The sequence below is a fragment of the Scylla paramamosain genome, chromosome 3 (assembly GCF_035594125.1).
Source record: "Scylla paramamosain isolate STU-SP2022 chromosome 3, ASM3559412v1, whole genome shotgun sequence".
NCBI lineage: Eukaryota > Metazoa > Arthropoda > Malacostraca > Decapoda > Portunidae > Scylla > Scylla paramamosain.
In genome coordinates, this window is record NC_087153.1 from 36,387,504 (window position 1) to 36,408,021 (window position 20,518).

At 43.3% G+C, this 20,518-nt stretch overlaps 1 protein-coding gene across 8 annotated transcripts in view; it reads right to left on the bottom strand.

Annotated features, from left to right (window-relative positions):
• LOC135094755 (uncharacterized) overlaps positions 1 to 20,518 on the bottom strand; it is a 157,054-nt gene that overhangs the window by 7,490 nt on the left and 129,046 nt on the right. For 7 of the 8 annotated variants that reach the window (XM_063995138.1, XM_063995107.1, XM_063995148.1 and 4 more), the window contains 4 exons: positions 18,563 to 18,701; positions 7,854 to 8,065; positions 5,688 to 6,002; positions 512 to 705 (listed from right to left, as the gene is read on the bottom strand). In XM_063995138.1, the coding sequence (XP_063851208.1) occupies positions 512 to 705; positions 5,688 to 6,002; positions 7,854 to 8,065; positions 18,563 to 18,701 (860 nt within the window). The remainder of the gene's footprint in view (positions 1 to 511; positions 706 to 5,687; positions 6,003 to 7,853; positions 8,066 to 18,562; positions 18,702 to 20,518) is intronic. The other variant, XM_063995161.1, reaches the window with a different exon arrangement.

The window sequence follows — 20,518 nt, forward strand, 5'->3', positions numbered from 1 at the left end:
GTCAGTCTTTCATTCAGCAGTCCAGCTATTCAGCCATACGTATAACTCGCCACTAAGCCAATCAGTCAGTCAGTCAGTCAGTCATCCAGCGAAACACGCAACCATCCAGCTACACAGCCAGTTGGTTATTCACTCAGTCATTCATTCAGGTATACAATCATCCAGTCATTCAGTCAACCACTCACTCACTGATACAGCCAGTCAGCCATAGATACATCAGTCCTCTAATTAGCAAGTCACACAGTGAGCCAGCCAGTCAGTTAGCCAGTCAGTTAGCCAGTCATCCACTCAGCCAGCCAGTTATCAACTCAGCCAGCCAGTTATCCACTCAGGCAACCACTCAGCCAGCCAGCCATCCACTCAGTCAACCACTCAGCCAACCAGCCAGTCATCCACTCAGCCAGCCAGTCATCCACTCAGCCAGCCAGTCATCCACTCACCCAGCCAGTCATCCACTCAGCAAGCCAGTCATCCACTCAGTCCTCCATTCAACCAGCCAGTCAACACGCACATGGTGTAGATGACGCAACCAATCATGATGTAGACGAGCAGGATAAACAGCGCCAGACTGATAGGCAGGTTGAAGTTGTCGTCCACTAGGTCCTCCAGTGTGTCGTCCTCGGACTGCGGCGTATCCACCGGGGTTTCATCCTTCCTCCTGCATATGGTAGTCGAGCACCAATGGCACATCCGGCGCCACGCACTCTGTTGGGGGGACGTTGAGACGCGTTAGGACTGCAGAGAGAGATGTGTGTGGATGTTTTGCTGTATACGAGAACCAGAGTCTGTACCAGAGTTTATTTGGGTTGAGACTTTTTTGAGCATATGAGAAGGGTGACTCAAACAAAATTCCTAGGGTCAGTAATCGGAGTAGGGGAATAAATAAAGGGTTCTGGATTGATAAAGTTAGATTTGAGAAGTGATGAGAGAAAAAGCTGGTTCTCAAATAGAAATTTCTAGAACATGTACTAGATTTCCTGGAGAGAAACTCGTGACCAGCGCCAGACTCACGCAAAACACGGATGTAAAACGTTTCAAAAGCGGATGGATTTTTTGTTTTTGTTTCATCCCTTTTATGTTATGTTCGCCTTTTGTTAACATTGAAGTCACTCTTAGTAATTTGCTTGGATGGACATAACGAAAGAATATGACTAAGAATTTAATCTTTGCTAAGCTACAGAAGTACGTATTTTAGTATATAGCACCAAAAACATACATACAAACAAACAAACAAACAAACAAACAAGTCTTTCAAAAGTTGTAGATGATTATGGGAAAGATTGCTTACCAGTGAAAGAGTTAAGAATAAGAGAGAGAGAGAGAAAAAAATAAATAAATAACAGCGGTACTTACATTAAAATCCCTACCCCTTTGTTTCTTTGACTCCGAACACTTGAAATTACGAAAATGACAAAGTTAATAAGCTTCACTACGATAATTTTACGCAGGATACATTTACACTCAAGATCATAATAACCAGAACATGACTCCTGGGATCATGGGCTGGCTGGGTGACTGTAAGAGAAAACGAGAGGGGCGTGTGATGCTTGTCAAGGTTTAAGGGGGAGACTATAGAAGACAACCTGGAAGTAATGACCCGCTATGAAATGACACTCACATTTCTATTATAATTCTTCATTTTGGTTATTTTACTCCTGGTCTGTTTATTATGAATGTGAAAAAAAAAGTAATTGTTGTTTTCAGACGAGTTAACATTGTCTCTTTCTGAGTTTCCTAATTAGCGTTTTACTTTGTGCTTCCGGAAGAGAATAATGTTACCGTTTTTTAGTTATTTTTCCATGTTTCCTGCAGGCGATAGGGAAAGATGGTAGGGACGGCACAGTGAAAGGGTTAGGTTAGGTTACGGTTGTCTTTCTGAGTATTAAAATCAGTGTTTTGACTGCTTTATGGGAGAGTTATTATTGCTTTTATTTTTATTTTTCCCTCGTTTGTCTTGCAGTGCTGAGGAGGGTGGGAGGGATGACAAAGTGGAAATATTAAGTTAAAATTGTCTTCTCTGAGTAATTAATGTTTTTTGCGTGTGTTTATGGAAAAGTGTTACCAGTTTTACATATATTTTTCCTGCTGTTTACTTGGCTGGGTTAAAAAATATGGCAGGGAAAGTGGAAAGGTTAAGTTAGGATGGGTAGAACTGAGGCGGGAATGTGAAGAGAGAGACAGAAGGGAGGGAGGCAGGAATGTGATGAGAGAAGGATAGAAGGGAGGTTGCGCTGAGGCAGGGGCGTGACTGGAGAGAGAGAGAGAGAGAAGGGATGGAGGCAGACTGACATATGATAAGAAGGAAGGAAGGGCTGTGATGAGAGGATGGCACAAGGGAGGCAGGTGGGGATGTAATGGGAGAAATAGAAGGGAGGTGGCGTTGAGGAAGGGGTGTGACTGGAGGGACAGAAGGGAGGGCGGCAGGCAGGGGTGGTGGGAAGCATGCCAGAGGGTATTGGTGGGAAGGAATTCGTAAAAATTAGTGAGGAGTGAAGGGCTGGCGAAGATTGAAGGGCACAAGGATGGGGTGGCCAGCGAGGGGACACCGGATTAAATAACACACACACACACACACACACACACACACACACACACACACACACACACACGAAGAAGGAAGAGGAGGAGGAGGAGGAAGTGATTTCGGGGTGTGTGTGTGTGTGTGTGTGTGTGTGTGTGTGTGCTTTTAGATAATGAAGAAAGAAGAAGCAGGAGGAGGAAAAAGAAGAAGAGGGATGAGGTCAAGCTGCGGGATGTCTGGAGAGGACTGAAGGGGAGACGAGGGGAAAAAAGACAAGGAGAAATCACTGAGAAATGAAGAAAGAGAAGGAAAAGGAGAAGAGAGAGAGAGAAGAGAGGAAAGAAAAGGAAGGGAAAGAAGAGGAAGGAAAATGAATGGAAAGAAGAGGAAGAGGAGGAGATGAGTTGAAAAAAAAAATACAAGAATGAGGAAACTGATGATAAATGATGATGAAGAAAGGAAGCAGAGGAGAGGGAGGAGGAAGAAGAAGAGGACGATGAAGACAATCGCGGCAAGAAAAGTGAGTGAGAAGGAATAAAAAAAAAAAGAAGAGGAGCAAAAGCGCAATAAGTTAAAAATAAAAGAGAAAAATAATAATGATGAGAAAATGGAAACTCGAAAGAATACAAATGAAGAATAAACAGAAACAGACGTGCTAGTTATATTACAAGGGTGTTTGAGGCAGGATGCAGCACTGAACCAAAGACAAGAGGAGGCAAAGATGAAGGCTCCACCCTATCACACCCTCGCCACCGCTCCCTCCAGCAGTGGCAGCCAGGACAGGAAAAAAAAAAAAAAAAAAAAAGAAAGAAAACATGCAGTATTGAAGTTTTCATGGGAATATTTATAAAAGTGATATAAAAAAAAACTGTTACTACTGCTATAACTACAAAAAATCATGATAAATAAGGAAAAAATATGATAGAATAGAAAATAAATAAAATACAAATTGTTGAATGACTGACACAAATACAGAAACCGCTATGATTACGCCTGTCATCGTAGTAGCTGCCGCGGAGAAGAGTGTAAGGGCTTGTCGAATCTGCTGTTGAAATTTGTAACTGTTAAACTGTCAGCGATATTGGAAGCCACAGAATTTCAGACGGCGCACAGGCGATTGAAGAAGTGTTTGGCTTTGTCTGAAGAGTACCCTTTATTTGTTACCTTGAAATTTGTCCTTCTTTTTCTAATGCTTTCTTGATCGATCGTAAAGAAAAAAATAAATAAATATATAAAAAAAAAAAAAAACAAATAAAATAGAAAGAAAAACTAAATAAATCTTTAGCATTAACGTTAAGAAAATAAACTGAGGAAGTGTATGGTTTAGCCTGACGCGAACCCTTTATCTATTACCTTAAAACTAGTCCCAACTTTTCTATCATTTCCTCGATCACCAAAAAATAATTATCAGCATTAATATCACGAAACCCTGAATATTTTGAACACTTCCATCACTTCCATTAGGCCACCACGCACCCTCCATCTCGACAAGCTAAAGGAAACGATCTCAGTAGGTCTTCCAAATATGAGATGGAGAAGGAGACCACTTGGGAGGAGCAGGGCGCAGAGGGCGAGGAGGTGGAGGAAGCGGAGGAGCCAATTTGTGAGTCGCCTGGGTCGGTCGCTGCTCGCAGGAGACCGAAAGTTGCTGTCATTAGAGAAGGGTGGGAGGTGGCGGGAGGGTGGCGACGGGCCGGCGATACTGTTACCATTAGTGAGATGAGCCTGGCGCGAGGAGGAGGAGGAGGAGGAGGTGGAGGAGGAGGTGGAGGAGGAGGTGGAAAAGGATGACTTGTAAGGAAAAAGCGGAGTTGAGGGAGAAAGACCAGTGAAGGAGGAAGGAGAAGGAAGGGAGGAGGAGGAAACGGAAGAAAGGATGAAGGAAATAGAAGGGAGAAGGATAGAGATGAGTAGAAGCAAAGATCTGGGACATGTAAAGGCCAAGCTGCGTGTTGCCCTGTCTCTCTGCTTCATCTCTGGCCTGCATGTGTGCTAGAATTAGTATTGGAATTCGTATTATTATTATTAGTGCATATGAAACACAAGAACCAAGAGACCTTACAGAACTACTTCTATCCAGACAGAACAAAATACTGTGCACTTATTATTATTTACACTATTTTTTTTTCATTTTTACATGTCAGGGAGGCAGGTCAAGGGAACGAAATTAAGAGAAAAAGAACCTAGTTTAAATCTGACCTAACCTTACCGAGGAACGAATTGAAGCAAAAAAAAAAAAAAAAGGTCAGTTTACAATCCCACCAAAAATAAGCAGAAAAAAAAAAAAGTAAGCCAGTTTAATTTTTCATATGCGTCTTCATACTTCTCTTCTGAAACAATTAACTTTACAAGACCACAGAGGGGAGAAGCAAAGATTCGACACCTGTACAAGTATATGACGCAACCCTGGTTTATATGTATGTGTGTGTGTGTGTGTGTGTGTGTGTGTGTGTGTGTGTGTGTGTGTATATGGGTTCCTGGTGGTGGTTGTGTGTGAGCTGTGTCTGTGTTGGCTGCAGTTTTTTTTTTTTTTTTTTGTGGCATAGTGTCGTATAGTCTCTCTCTCTCTCTCTCCCTCTCTCTCTCTCTCTCTCTCTCTCTCTCTCTCTCTCTCTCTCTCTCTCTCTCTCTCTCTCTCTCTCTCTCTCTCTCTCTCTCTCTCTCTCTTTGGAAGTAGTACCCACGTGATCTATGAAAATATTCTATTCTATACTGTACCATATGTTAAAAGACGACATACCATTTTGTTCAGAGTAATAAACCCACAATGCACTGCTGATGTTTTGTATGTTTCAGTGTACTGTGAATTCGGGGTTTTTAATGTTGTGGTGTGTTGTGAACCTCTGAAAATTTTTATATATCTGTCAAAAGTTTTTTCTCTTAGTGTAGGAATTAGTGTCTGTCTGTATGTATGTATGTATCTATTTGTGTATCTATGTATCTCTTTGTATGTTTGTCTATTTATCTATCTATCTGCATGATTGTCTATATATATGTCTGCTTTTCTGTTTATCTATCTGTCTATCTATCTATCTACTTACCTACCAACTTACATACCTACCTACCTATCTAATAACGTACCTATCCATCTACCCATCCGTCTACATACGTACATACAACCTGGAACACTCTCAAAGACAACCATGGGACCATTGCTGCCACTCACAGATACACAACACGTGCGAACTTCCACCTCTTCCTCCTCCTCCTCTTCCTTATGTTCCTCCTCCAGCCAGTTTCCGTTCTTTCTTATTTCCATTCCGTTCTTCATCTTGTCTTTGTTTCGCTCCTCTGGCAGAAAAGGCTCCCTCTCTTTTACCTTCCTCTTCCCACGACACCCCACCGCCCCCTCCTCGTCCTCGTCCTCCTCCTCGTCCTCCTCCCCTTTCTTCTTCTCCCCCTCCTCTCCATCCTTTTCCATCTCGGTGGAGGAGGACTCGGGGACTGCCAGAGGGGGGGTGGGGGTGGTAGGTGTCGGGTGCTGGTGGTGGTGGAGGTGATGGTGGTGGCAGCGGGGTGGACCGTAAGTTGTTAGTAGTGGAGGTGGTGGAGGTGGTGGCCAAGGTAGAATTAAGTTAGATTAGTGTGGAATTAAGACAAGGTTATATAGAGAGTGTAATTATTAGTATTGGATTAAATTGAAAGAATATTGAAATAGTATTAGTGATGTATACTAGCAGGAATCATTATCTTATCATTTAATGTATTACCTGAATGGAGAGGCAAGACATGTTAATGCAATGAATGTTAATTGACTGGTGGATGAAAGGCTTAGACACATTAATATTAGTACTAGAAACTGTATTATTAGTATTAGAACATTCTCTCTCTCTCTCTCTCTCTCTCTCTCTCTCTCTCTCTCTCTCTCTCTCTCTCTCTCTCTCTCTCTCTCTCTCTCTCTCCTCTCTCTCTCTCTCTCTCTCTCTCTCTCTCTCTCGAGGATTTTAATATTGTTAGGTGCTAATTAAACCTCTCTCTACTGACTGGCTAATTAAGAAAACACACAAGCCTCACCTCACCTCACCCCACCTCACCTTACCTGCAGCCGAGCCAAGCCAGGTGAACACAGGTGAGAGACTTACGTAATCCTGAACATCCTCCTTGAGCCTTCATTCCACGTAAACCTGAACATCCTCCTTGAGCCTTCATTCCCTTACCTGCCTCACACCTGTCTCCTCAGAGTTACTAGTACGTTAACTGTACGTAGTGTTTTAATCTTTTTTTTATTTTTTTTCGTTTCTTCATTTATTGTTTTTTTTTTTGTGTGTAATTTTTCTTGTTTCCTTTGGTGATTTGCATTATTTTATTTTATTTTATTTTGATATTTTTTAAATTGTTTATTGTATTTTTTTGTTTTTGTTTTAGGTTATTTCTTTTTTCGAGTTTTGTTCTTTTTCATCTTCTATTTTTTTTTTAATTACTTTTATTCCCCTGTATATTTCCCTTGTTCTTCCTTCCAAACATCTCTTCTTCATTCTTTCAGTCACACTTCCCCTCTTTCTTTTCTTCCTTTCCTACGTATGTACTCCCAATTATAATTTTCATTATTTTTTCTTCTTTTCTTCCTTTTGTTTCTCCCCCACTCTCTCTCTCTCTCTCTCTCTCTCTCTCTCTCTCTCTCTCTCTCCATCTCTCTCTCTCTCTCTCTCTCTCTCTCTGTAGGGCATCAATAAATCCATAGAGTGTCTCCTCACAAACTCCTCTCCTTCTCTCCTTGCTCTTCCGCTTTGTCAACACACTCTTCTCTCCTTCCTCTCCTCCCTCTCCATGCCTCTCCACGCCTTCCGCCTCCCAGACACACACACTATACAAGGTTTTGGGAGGTCGATAGGGACACACACACACACACACACACACACACACACACACACACACACACACACACACACACACATATACGATAAAGGGTTAGAGTGTTTGAAAAATCTCAATTTACTCTTACTGAAAACTCGGAAGTCTTCAAAATTCTCGACAAATCTTAATACACTCTTAACCAACACTCAAAATTTTCAAAACTCACCACGAAATTTACGCACATTTTTTCGTCTTACTGGAGAGACGGAACGAGAATGAGACAGAGATAGACAGAGGGTCAAACAAAGACAATATTTTCACTCAACCTTGACTGACCCAAACCCTTCACAACTCACCACACAGAATCTACGTAGAGAGTCGGAAGGACACAAACAGACACACAAACAAGAGATAATCAATTCAGTCACTTACCTTAACTGACCCAAACTCTTTAAAACTCACTACAAAATCCACACTCCTCCCTTACCCTGCTGCAGACAGAGGGACAGACACAGACAAACACATTCACCTCACTCACCTTAACAGATTGCACAGCTCGGGTCTTCCTTACTCTCTTGCACGTGGCGGAGCGGTACATTTTCCTGACCAACACGAACAGGGACTTAAGGAGCCTGGTGAAGACTTTACCGAAGTCTGCCATCAGGATAAGGAAGATGGGAATGCCGAGGATGGCGTACACAATGGTAAGAGCCCGGCCAGCGCTCGTCCGTGGAAAAATGTGACCGTAGCCTGTAAGGAAACGGAGAGGGTGACTTGAGTTTGGGAGACAGAGTGAAGGAGTGAGTTTGCGAGTTAGGCAGAGTGAGGGGACGAGTGAGTTTGGGAGTTAGATAGTGAGAGAAAGAGTGTGTTTGGGGGTCAGGTGGTGAGGAAATTAGCGAGTTTGGGGGGTAGTGAGGGAGTGAGACTGTGAGTTTGGGAGGGAGGCAGTGAGTGAATGAGTTTGCGAGTGAAATGGTGAAGGACTGAGTGAGTGAGTGAGTTTGGGAGTTAGTGAGTGAGTGACGGAATGCGTTTGAGAGTCAGGCAGTGAGGCAGTGAGCGATTTTGAGAGTCAGGCAGTGAGAAGGGGAGCTGGATAGTATTGACAAAGAAAAGAAGGTATAAATGTTTGGGTCGGTAAGAGAAGAGAGTGAAAGAGTGGGATACAATACACAAAGAAGAGAAGGGAAAAATCAGTGAGTGGGCGAGTGAATGGAAAGAAGGGAGCAGAAGAGTAGAAAGGTATTGATAGAAGTAAAGAGGAAAAAGTAATGTTTGAGTGAGTAAGGGAAATATTGGTAGAGATAGAAAAAAAAAAAACGTTAGGAGTTATGATGAAGGGAATGAAAAAAATAGGACGGAATCAGGGAGAGAGAGAGAGAGAGAGAGAGAGAGAGAGAGAGAGAGAGAGAGAGAGGAGAGAGAGAGAGAGAGAGAGAGAGAGAGAGAGAGAGAGAGAGAGAATAATGAAGAGGGCTTTCTAATTAGGCTCCTCTTCCTGTATAGCAAACATGTCTTTCCTTTCCCTTCCCCCACTAACTTTTTTTTTTTTTTTGTCTGAGCGAGCAATTGAGCGAGAGTAATTTTTTTCCCATACAAAACTCTATACAAATATAACTCCCATAAAGGACATTGTGGGCGCACGGGTCGTCATCATCTTCTTCTCTTGTTAGTTCTTATCTTCTCCTCTTCGTCTTCCTTCTGCGTCCACCATAAGGATGTATTGTGCAGCTTCCCTCATTGTTTGGGCGAGGCTTATGAAATCCACAAGGAAGGAAGACAGGAGGAGGAGGAGGAGGAGGAGGAGGAGAATTGATTGATTATGGTATCGAAACACCAGTATTCTGTCCACCTGGCTGTCGGAAGGGTTGATCAGTATCCTGTTTTACTCTTTCACTCTTTCATCTCTCTTAATGGTAAACTCTTGAGCTGTCTTTTCGTTTGTGTGTCTACTCGTTTCTGTGCTTTTCCTTCTTCCTGTAACTTGAATTGTTGCAGGGAAGGGGTATTAAGACACCTACTTAACTAAATTGGCTAACCTTTTTGATTTCCTGTGACATTTTTGGGGGAGGTAAGTCCAAAGTTTTTATTTTTTTGGGGGGGACGGTCTCTTGGTCATGACACGAAAGGAAAACTTTAGAGGAGGAAGATGAAACAGAAAAAGCAGAGGGAAAAAGAAGAGGAGGAGGAAGAAGAGGAGGAGGTGGAGGAGGAGGAGGAGGAGGAGGAGTAGCAGCAGCATTAGACAGCACAAGAGTTCTCCGTGCATAGAATGACAGATAGCAACACAACCATTTCATTGAGTAATTGATTTGTTCATTCATTAACAAATTGATTTATTGATTCATCCATTGACAGATTGATTGATTGGTTCATTCATTGTTTTGAGCATTTATTTTAACTTATTTTTGTGCTCTTTCTCGACTCCTCATACATTAAAAAAAAGAGAAGTAATGACTGTAAAATGTATCTGGTGCATGATAAAATCTAATAATATTTAACATCCTAAAAGAAAATAAATAGAAAAAGAGAAGGAGGAATAGGAGAGGAGGCGGAGGAGGAGGAGGAGGAGGAGAAGGAGAAGGAGAAGTAAGAAGATGAATGGAAGTCTATTATTGAAAATGTCGTATCTCTGAAACTTGCTCAACACCAAACTTTGGAATGAAGAGCTGCAGTAGTTTGGCCAGTTTCTTGCTTCGCCACTCACACACACACACACACACACACACACACACACACACACACACACACACACACACACACACACACACACACACACACACACACACACACACACACACACACACACACACACACACACACACACACACACACACACACACACACACGTACGTTCAGGAAGTTAGCCACGTTATTCATTTATTTATTTGCGTGAGAGAGAGAGAGAGAGAGAGAGAGAGAGAGAGAGAGAGAGAGAGAGAGAGAGAGAGAGAGAGAGAGAGAGAGAGGGATTCGTCTGTTTCTCTCCGTCTTAACACAACACAGGAGCTTCCCACAACGGACCACATTGCTCACACACATACACACACACACACACACACACACACACACACACACACACACACACACACACACACACACACACACACACACACACACACACACACACACGTATTTGATCTGACATTCTTTTTTTCTATTTTCATTTTGCGCTGCTTCTTTTGTCATATGTAGTCTTTGGAAATCAATGTTCCTGTCTGTACAATTTTTTCTTCATCTTTCTTCATTTTCTCTGTAACTTGTATCTGTGTTTGAACTCCACGACTTTTTCCTTATCAAACTCTTTTCGGTATGTTTTGATTTCTTTTTTTTAATTTTTCATTTTTTCTTAACGTGTTTCTTCTCTTTTTCCTTTTCTCTCTTTTTCTTCCTTTCATCTTCAATATTTGTGTAAACTCGTATCAGTTTCAACGCCGTAACTTTTTCTGCTTTGACTCTGCGTATGAAGTTTTATTTATTATTATTTTTTTTTACTCTATCTCTTTTTATTATCTTTTTTCCTTTCTTCCATCCGTGTTTCCTTCCTTCCTTCTTGACTTTTCCTCTGTTATTTCCCATTTTCTATTGTCTCAAGTTTCCTTTCAGTATTTTTAGTGAGGGGAGAGAGAGAGAGAGAGAGAGAGAGAGAGAGAGAGAGAGAGAGAGAGAGAGAGAGAGAGAGAGAGAGAGAACGCCTTGCCTTTCAAAGCTACGCGAAATTGCTAAGCCTTTCATCTCTCTCTCTCTCTCTCTCTCTCTCTCTCTCTCTCTCTCTCTCTCTCTCTCTCTCTCTCTCTCTCTCATCATCTTTTCTGTTTCTTACATCTTATTCTTCATTCGTCTATCGTTCCTTCTTGCCCTCCTCCTCCTCCTCCTCCTCCTCCTCCTCCTCCTCCTCCTCCTCCTTCCTCTTTTGCCTCCTTCCCCTTCTCTTCCTTCTTCCCTGCCTTCTCATGTCCACTTTTAATCATCGTCTTCAGTCTTCCTCATTCTATTCATCTTTTTTTGTCTTCTCTCGCTTATTCTCCATCATTGTCTTTCTCTTCCTTCTTCCCCCCTCTCTTATTCTTGTTCTTTTTTCTTTTTTTTTGTGATTTTTTGCCCTAGTTATTGTTCTTCAGGCTCTTGTTCTTCTCCTCCTCCTCCTCTAGTACTGTACTCTCTCTCTCTCTCTCTCTCTCTCTCTCTCTCTCTCTCTCTCACTCTCTCTCTCTCTCTCTCTCTCTCTCTCTCTCTCTCTCTCTCTCTCTCTCTCTCTCTCTCTCTCTAATAGCGTAAAGCAGTTATTCAAACAGCCTAGTAAGGACCTCAGGATCTGTTGCTGTTTGGACTTCCTTTGTATTCCTCGTCCTCCTCGTCCTCCTCCTCCTCCTCCTCCTCCTCCTCCTCGTCCTCCTTCTCCTCCTCCTCCTCCTCCAGTATCATTAAGGACCCATCAACACCTTTATCTTCTCTGAACGCCTCTATCCCTTCCTCGGCGCTCAGAGAGAATTAATTATGAGCTCAACATTGCTATCACTCCCAAGCTGTCCTCTGGGAGTACTCGTGAACCACCCCCCCCCCTCTCTCTCTCTCTCTCTCTCCTCTCTCTCTCTCTCTCTCTCTAGATATTAGTCTTAGTGTGATATTGCTGGTTAGAGAGAGAGAGAGAGAGAGAGAGAGAGAGAGAGAGAGAGAGAGAGAGAGAGAGAGAGGAGAGAGAGAGAGAGAGAGAGAGACACCTACATAAGGAAAATACCAAGGATGAGAGAAGAGCGGAGATGAAGGGAGGGGAGAATAGCGTGAAAGAGGGGAATAAGACTGCCCCTCCCGTGCCCCGCCCTGCCCCCTCCCATCGCCCTGCACCTGACGGGCTTCAATTAATACCTGAGATTTCGCGAACCTTTTGACGGCCGCCCCTCCCCTCCCCGCCACTACGCCCGCCACTCGCTGAATTGAAGACTTTGCTGGGGCGTCTGTCGGGCTGATGGGCGGTGGCATAGAGAGAAATGGATGGATGGATGGATAGGTAGATAGATATATAGATACAGGGAGCTCGATAAATAGATGGGTAGAGAGACAGGCAGGCAGAAAAGTATGTGAGTCGATAGATAGATAGATGAATAAGCGTTTTTTTGTTTAGATAGATGATAGATAAGGAGATAGATAGCTAGGTAAATGAATAGATAGATGCAAGTAAATAGATAAATAGATAAATAACTACAAAGATACATATACATACGTACGTACATAAATATATACATACAAACATAAAACTGATAGACATACTTGAATTCGCCTATAGATATCTAACAAACAAAGACACACACACACACACACACACACACACACACACACACACACACACACACACAGACACACACATTTTAAACAAGTGTATAAGTTGAACACAAAACAAACAAACAACTAAGTAACCGCAGGAAATTTAGACAGCGCACATACTCAGACAGGAAGATGGAAGAGGAGGAGGAGGAGGAGGAGGAGGAGGAGGAGGAGGAGGAGGAGGAGGAGGAAATTACCGGAGGAGATGAGGAGGAAGGGAAGTGAGTGATGGAGAAAAACACTCCCCTCAAAAGTCCTCCTCCTCCACTTAGAGTTTAGGAGGAGGAGGAGGAGAAGGATGAGGAGGAGGAGGAGGAGGAGGAGAAGGAGGAGAAGGAGGAGGAAGAGGAGGGGGAGGGGGAGAAGGAGGAGGACGAGGAAAAGGAGACGAAGATAAAGAAGATGATAATGATGATGATGATTATGATAATTGTGATGAAAAAGATAAAGGTGAAGATGAAAAGACAAAGAGGAAGAAGAAGGAGAAGAAGAGGGAGAGGAAGAAGAATGGAAGAAGAAAGAGAGAGAGGGAAGTAAAAACAGTGGAAAAGAAAAAAACAAGTAAAGGAGATGATGAAGGAAAAACAGAAGTAGGAGAAAGGAATAATTATGAAATACAGATAAAGATGAAGAAAAGAAACACTGAAAAATCTGCTTTAGTGAAAATAGAAAATAAGTAATGTTTAATTAAGTTTTTGTCATAATCTTACCTATATTATTTCTACTACTACTACTACTACTACTACTATTACTACTACTACTATTACTACTACTACTACTACTACTACTACTACTACTACTACTACTACTACTACTACAGGCATACTTCTTTTGATTGACAAGATACAATAAAATTAAATATAAAAAAAAGGAATAAAAAACGAAGAGAAGATAGGAGAAAATAAATATCGATAGTAAAGGGAGAGCGGGAGAGGGAAGAGGAAGAGGAGGAGGAGGAACGGGAATGATATAAAGAAGAAACAAACGATGACTATAAGAATGAGAATACCTGTGTGTGTGTGTGTGTGTGTGTGTGTGATCTTCTTTTCCCCTCTTACTCTCTTCCCAACCTCTTTTCTCCTCTTACGCTTTTAAATCTCCCTGTCTCTAGTCCTACTCCTTTCCTGCGGTTTCCTCCTCCTCCTCCTCCTCCTCCTCCTCCTCCTCCTCTTCTCGTGCCGGACATTGGATATGAAACCAATTTATCGACGGATGGAAAACTGAAGTGAAAAATACGATAGGGAGACGTATTATTTCAGCCTCGTCTTATCCACTTCTGTGTAGAGTGAGAGAGTAAGAGAGAGTGAGTGAGTGAGTGAGTGAAAGAAGCAATAGATGATAAAATATTAAGGGAGGGAGAGGCGAAAAGGAAAGACACAAAAATATACACACACACACACACACACACACACACACACACACACACACACACACACACACACACACACACACACACACACACGCGCGAGATAAAACAAATAAATAGCTAACGGAAACCTAAAGGTGGATCGTTGACAGAAAGAGGAAAAAATAAATAAATAAATAAATATAGAAGTGAAATTAAGAAACCATTGAATGCCATACAAATAAACAACCACAAAACAAAAAAAAAAAAAAAAAACGTGTATGGAATTAGAAAAGAAGAAAAAGATGAAGAATAAGCCTGTTATCCATCCTCCTCTCATTCCTCCTTCATCAGATTTTTTTCCTGCTATTATCTTCGTTTATCTGTGAAGTCAGCACTGATGATGACTGTGGGGGCGACTTACTGACTGACACAGAAACAATAAAAAGAGAGAAAGAAAATGAAAATACTGGACAATGATTCAGTTAAGGCGTCACAAGAAGAAGTTAATATGCCACCAAGTAAAACCATCAAGAAAACGCTGCCTCTGCCACTGAGAAACTGAATCAGGTCAAAACACTCACAAATGCATTAAACTTTCTCACTTGATGCCGAGAGTGAGTCAAGGGTCCATATTCTGAAAACACTTTTGCACCACTCCTCACTACTTTCAAAAGGCTGTAGTTGAAGTTACACGAGTTTTTTAAAGATGTTTTATGCTTCTAGTGAAATATTAACAAACTTTCTACATTATAAACAGGAGAAACACTTTTGAGAACCCGGCTGATCATCTGTGTCCTTGGAAAGTAGTCGTGATGAGAGAGCAAGGCCTGTCAGAACACGAACCTGATTCTGAGTAACGAAATCCCATGAAAGTCGAACCGTTTAGCTCGGGTGAGACTTCAGATGACTCGCGCGTGCTGAGGAGTCGTGAAAGGGAACACACACGCGGAGAAATGGGCTGATTAGGAAACTGCAAAAAGGAAACACGCGTGGCTCAAACAGGCGTGGCATGAAAGTGCAGGATCAAACACGTGGTTGAAAAGGAGTGTTCCGGGAAATTACAAGATGAAACGGGCGAAGTTAAAACGTTAATGCTGAGAATTATCGACGCTACGCACACGGGGCTGAGGCGAGTGTGTTTAGAAAGTGTACAGAAACGTTAAGAGCTTTGGAGCTGAGATAGACTGTAATGACTGGGAAATTACGAGAGATGTTTCCGGGATGACGATGCTACGATAAGTATAAAATTATTTCCCAGCGCCTTCACTTCTCCCCCAGACCTCTCGCCACCACCTTTCATCCCTCTTCCCCTCTCACACTCTCTCCGTTCACAGTCCACACACAGGCAGTGAGAAGTGGCCACACTCACTACTACACCATATCGGAACATAACAACGTAACATAGAAACCCAGCAGGTGTGTAGGTGGTGGTTATCTGTGGCTGTATTGCAGGTGTTTTGTATTGTCGCGCTGTCCATAGTAGGTGTGTTATGTCGTGGCTCTCAGGCCCTCTAGTGTACGTATTGCTCGACGCATTCCCCAGTTATTCCCCAGTGGTTGTGTTTTCAGTCATGGGTCAAGGCAGTGTAGCGGTGGAAGAAGTAGCTCGCTCGCTCTCCTAATTCTATCCATTGTTGTAAGACTTTGTTGATGAGGCGCCAGAACCCAGTCAGTATACAAATTTACTTATTTGTTGATTTATTCTCTAACCTAACCTTTTGCTTATTTATTCATTTTGCTATTTTCATGTCCCAAGGTTTGATAGATGAAGAGTTACAGAGGAAAAAAAAAAGACCAGATTCCTTGGTATACGAGAAAGAAAGGCTGCCTAGAAAGGTTTGATGAGCATATAGTGTGATCTAAAATATTGTTGTTTAATTAATGGAAGAGAAAAAAAAAATATTGTGGTGTTTTAATTAAGGCAGGTAGCAGCGCCCTCCCCTCCCCCCCCGCAAACCAGTACCTGCTGGGCCGCGGCATAGGGAGCTGGGCGACCAGTTCCTTTCTCCGCCGCCTTTACATTCCCAGTCTTAGCTAAAAAGATGAAATAGATATAATAAAAAAAAAAAATAAATAAATAAATAAATAAGAAAGACAAGATCTGCTTCCTCGTCTGATGACTTAAAAGAAAATGCATGCAGTGTGTAGACATCAGTCAACAGAGACCTCACTAAGAACAGCAAGAAACCCATTAGTCAGTCAGTCACGCCTCGCACTTTTCCTTCCAAGCCTGAGAGATTCACAAGCACAGGCACTGATGCACTGATGTCCCTTCGCCAAGTCCCTGCCGCGCATCACCCTTCAAAGTGACAGGTCTCCGGGGCGAGGCATGCGGGGTGCGGGGTCGTGTTTCCCTGCTAACGTGCTTTCTCAGAGGCAAAGAAGAGTCCCAGTGGGGTGTGAGGCAGGCGGGGAGAGGGAGGGACAGAACTCTGCTATCTTCACACCGCACCGCTCTCTCCTTCACGGTAAATTACTCTCGAGGCTGAGGGCACAGGCTGAGGGTTCCTGACGAGGCGCCCAGACACTCTCCTCTTTGAGTTCATGAGTTACTGCGGGAAATTTGTCATCCTTTCAGCCTCCCGAAGCGTGTGGTGCAGCGCTGCTTTCGTGGAATTTGGTGATTGTAGTGCGGATGTGTTGTTTCTCTTGTTTGGTGTGGTTTTTCATCTCGTAAACGTTCAGTCTTTTTCTTCATTCATCACTTATACTTTTACGTGTCTGAAAAGTTGTGGTTCAGTGTGGTGCTAGTGAAATTTGATGGGTGTTGTGGAAGCGTGCGTGTTTCCTCAGTCATGCATCCATCCTGCCTTACTGGGTGTCACCTCCTCCATTACCCACGGGAAAGACTCTCCTTTCTCCCATCCTCCCTTACTCTCCTTCTTCCCTCCCTTGTTCCCCATCCTTCTTCCTTTCTTCTTCTCCCTCCCTTCTGCTTCTTTCATCCCTTCCCCTTCTCCAACTCCTTTGTTTCCTTTCCTTCTTTCTTTCCCCTTTCTCCCACACTTCCTTTCCCTCCTCTCCTACCTTCCTCCATCTCTCCTTCACCTCCTTTCCTCCCGTTCCCATCTCCCATCCTCCCTTCTCTCTTTCCTCCCTTCTTCCACCCTTTCCCTGCTCTCTCTCTCCTGCAATTCGCTAGCAAACAACACGGGAACATTTACGTGGCGCCCGGTAGCTCAGGTGGCGGCAGGTGGGTCTCGTTAGGGCCCGGCACAGCGCGGCACTCGACCTGTCTGTCCGCCTGTCTGTCTTGTCTTCGCGCTCCTCCCCTCCCTTCCGACCCCCTTTGCCCCCTTCCGCATGCCCCTATCCTCCCTTCCCCGTGCCTCAGGGGTCGCTGCCACGGTGGGAAAGAAGGGTAGGGATGAGAAGTCGTCAGTCACCAACCCTCACCCCGAAAATAGTATTTCACCGTCCCCACTACTACAGATATTACTACCATCGCTGCCACCACCACCACCACCACCACCACTGTACAAGTAACATCACGTCACGTTAAGTCACTTTCACCACCGCCACCACCACCACCACTACCACCACCACCACCAATCTCATTCACCCTCATTCCAGATTCCACTTACACCACTCCACCTCCACCACTACACCACCACCACTCCCCACACACCACGCAGCCACCATCCTAGAACACCACCTTGCTACCCTCACCACCATCACCACCACCACACATTCATCACTGTACCTTTATCCCCCTACCCATCACCCTCACCCTCATTTTTTGCTACACTTCACCATCGTCACGACCACAATAATGTCATGTCTGTCACCACCACCACCACCACCACCACCACCACCGCCGCCGCCATGTCCAGCCTAAGAATATACATTCAGGGCGGCAGTGTTGGACTTAGTGTGTATTGTTCTTGGCCATTAGTGTGCTATCCAACAGAGACCCAATTAATGTACCGAGTGTGAGAGAGACAACTGACTGATTTACTTGACGCTCTTCTATTTTTTTCCTTCTTCTTCTTCTTCTTCTGCTTAATGATTTCGTGTGTATGTATGTATGTATGTATGTATGTATGTATGTATGTATGTATGTATGTATTTGATATTCTTCCTCCTTCTTTTTCTGCATCTTGTTCTTATTCTTTTCTTGTTTTTTTATTGTTGTTCTTGTTCATCTTTGTCTTCTTTTCGGCTTCTTTTTTTTCTTACTGTTTATAATTTTCATTCATATTCTTCCGTGTTTTTTATTTTTATTTATTTTATTTTTATTTTCACAGCGAATTACACAGTTGTTCTTTTGAAGTTTTGAGTTTTATGTTATTTTAGACTTGCATTTGAAGAGTTCATTTACTTACATTTGTTGTTTACATATGCGATGGGGTGTAGTGTGTGTGTGTGTGTGTGTGTGTGTGTGTACTCAGCATGTTGGAGTGTGGACCATCATTCTCTCTCTCTCTCTCTCTCTCTCTCCTCTCTCTCTCTCTCTCTCTCTCTCTCTCTCTCTCTCTCTCTCTCTCTCTCTCTCTCTCTCTCTCTCTCCCATCCATTCATACCCTATACACACACCTCCTTCCTCCCTCCCTCACCCTCCCCTGAACACTTACCTATCGTGGTGGTGATGGTGGAGCAGAAGAACATGGCTTTCCAGAAGGTCCAGATTCTGTCATCGGTGTCTGGCGAAATCCCCACAGACCAGGAGTGGTACAACTGCTCATCGTAACGCTTCAGAAAACCCGTGGCGATCTGTGGACGTTGTGTTTGTGAGATACGTGATGAGAAAGCTTTGGGATGCGTGACTGAGTGTGTGTGTGTGTGTGTGTGTGTGTGTGTGTGTGTGTGAGGTGTGGTTAGGAAGTTAGTGAAGAGAAATGGGGGGGGGTGGGTGTTATGTTGTCAGCTCTGGGAATGAGTAAGTACGTGCGTTTGTGTAGTTAGGAAGTTAGGGATGAAAAAGAGGGCAAGTTAAATAGAGGTCTGGTGGAAAAATGAGGTAATTTTGTATTTTCTGGTGTGATCTACTGAGTGATATGTTTGTGAGTAATGTGCGTTGGGCAGGGTGAGGAGAAAGCTTAAGGATGCGTGAATGAGTGAGGGAGGGAGTTTTAGGTATAAATGAGAACCCAGGAAAAAAAAAAGAGAGCAAGTTTATGTAGGGCTAGGTAGAGGAAATGAAATGTATTTTGCAAAATTACGGTGTTAGTGAGAAATGTGCGTTTGTGTGAGTGCTCAGAAGGCTTGGGGACGAGTGAGTGAGTGAGTGAGTGAGTGCATGAGACTGAGGTATAAATGGGAGCTTGATATGAACATAGGGTGTATAGTTAAGTAGATGGAGAAATGTGGTAAGATTTTATTTTTTTATTATTCATCTATTTATCTATTTATTTATTTATTCATTTATCTATTTATCTATTTATTTTTTTTGTGGGGGCGGGGAGAGTGGATTAGACGGATAGGTGACGGAGATGAGTGGAGAAGGTTCAGGGAAAGACATCTGCACCATAGTTGAACCATAGAAGTTGATGATTTTGACAATGATGAAACAACTGAGATAATACTCGTACACGTAAAAACACCTGGTCGGACACTGAGTAGGCGTGTGTGTTATGAGAAGAAGTAAGGTGACTTTGGAACCAGCGTGTATAGGGGACATGAGAATCGAGATGAATTGTATTTCGCGTTTAGTTCTGGTTCTATTGGTGTAAAGAAAGTGAAGTGCGAGTTTTGATCAAGTGTCTGAGGTGTATTGACTTGTTTTCTCGTTTGTGTGTGTGTATGTGTGTGTGTGTGTGTGTGTGTGTGTGTGTGTTGCCATTTGCTAATGTGCGTGCGTGCTTGTGTGCAGTTAGTACTAATGTGCGTGTGTAGCTGCAGAATCCCCTCTATACATCCATGTGTGTGGGAGGCGTAGCGGGTACATGACCTCAGCCTGCCACACCACCATCACCGACAGGCCCTTATTCTGAAACGCTTTGCTCTATCACCACAACTATTTTCAAAGGCCACAGAGATGAGTAGCCGTTTTCTCAAGTGTACTTCTGCTGCTGATAATGTAAAAATCTTGTCAAGCTATCACTAGAACCGTAACAACACCCTTAAAAACCCGTAACTGTGTAGCTTCAACTAGAGCCTTTTGAAAGAAGAGGTGCTGGCAGGAGTGTTAAGAATATGGTCCATGTTAGTACTGGTTGACGCGTCGCGAGCACTGCCACCCCGGTTCTCAATGCCCCGCCGCCCTCCGTGCTCCTGTAACCTTAAATAACTCATGCCACACATTCCACCGCCAGACTGAGGACACCTGTAGCAGACAGTATAGGCAGGGAAGGAATGTACCCCCTTGAACAACACCTCATCTCGGCGTCACTCTTAGGCCTGTACTTGACGCGGCTAAAGGTAGACGAGCTAGGAACCTTTCGAGTGTTTACGGCCAGCGTTGACAAGATGTACTTAGATATTACGTGAAATTATCCCTCTGGCAGCGTTTGTCTTGAGCTGCATGGGGCACACTGCGGTGATCTGCCTATGAATTGATCTTCTCGTTGATCGCAAAGCTCCAAATCATG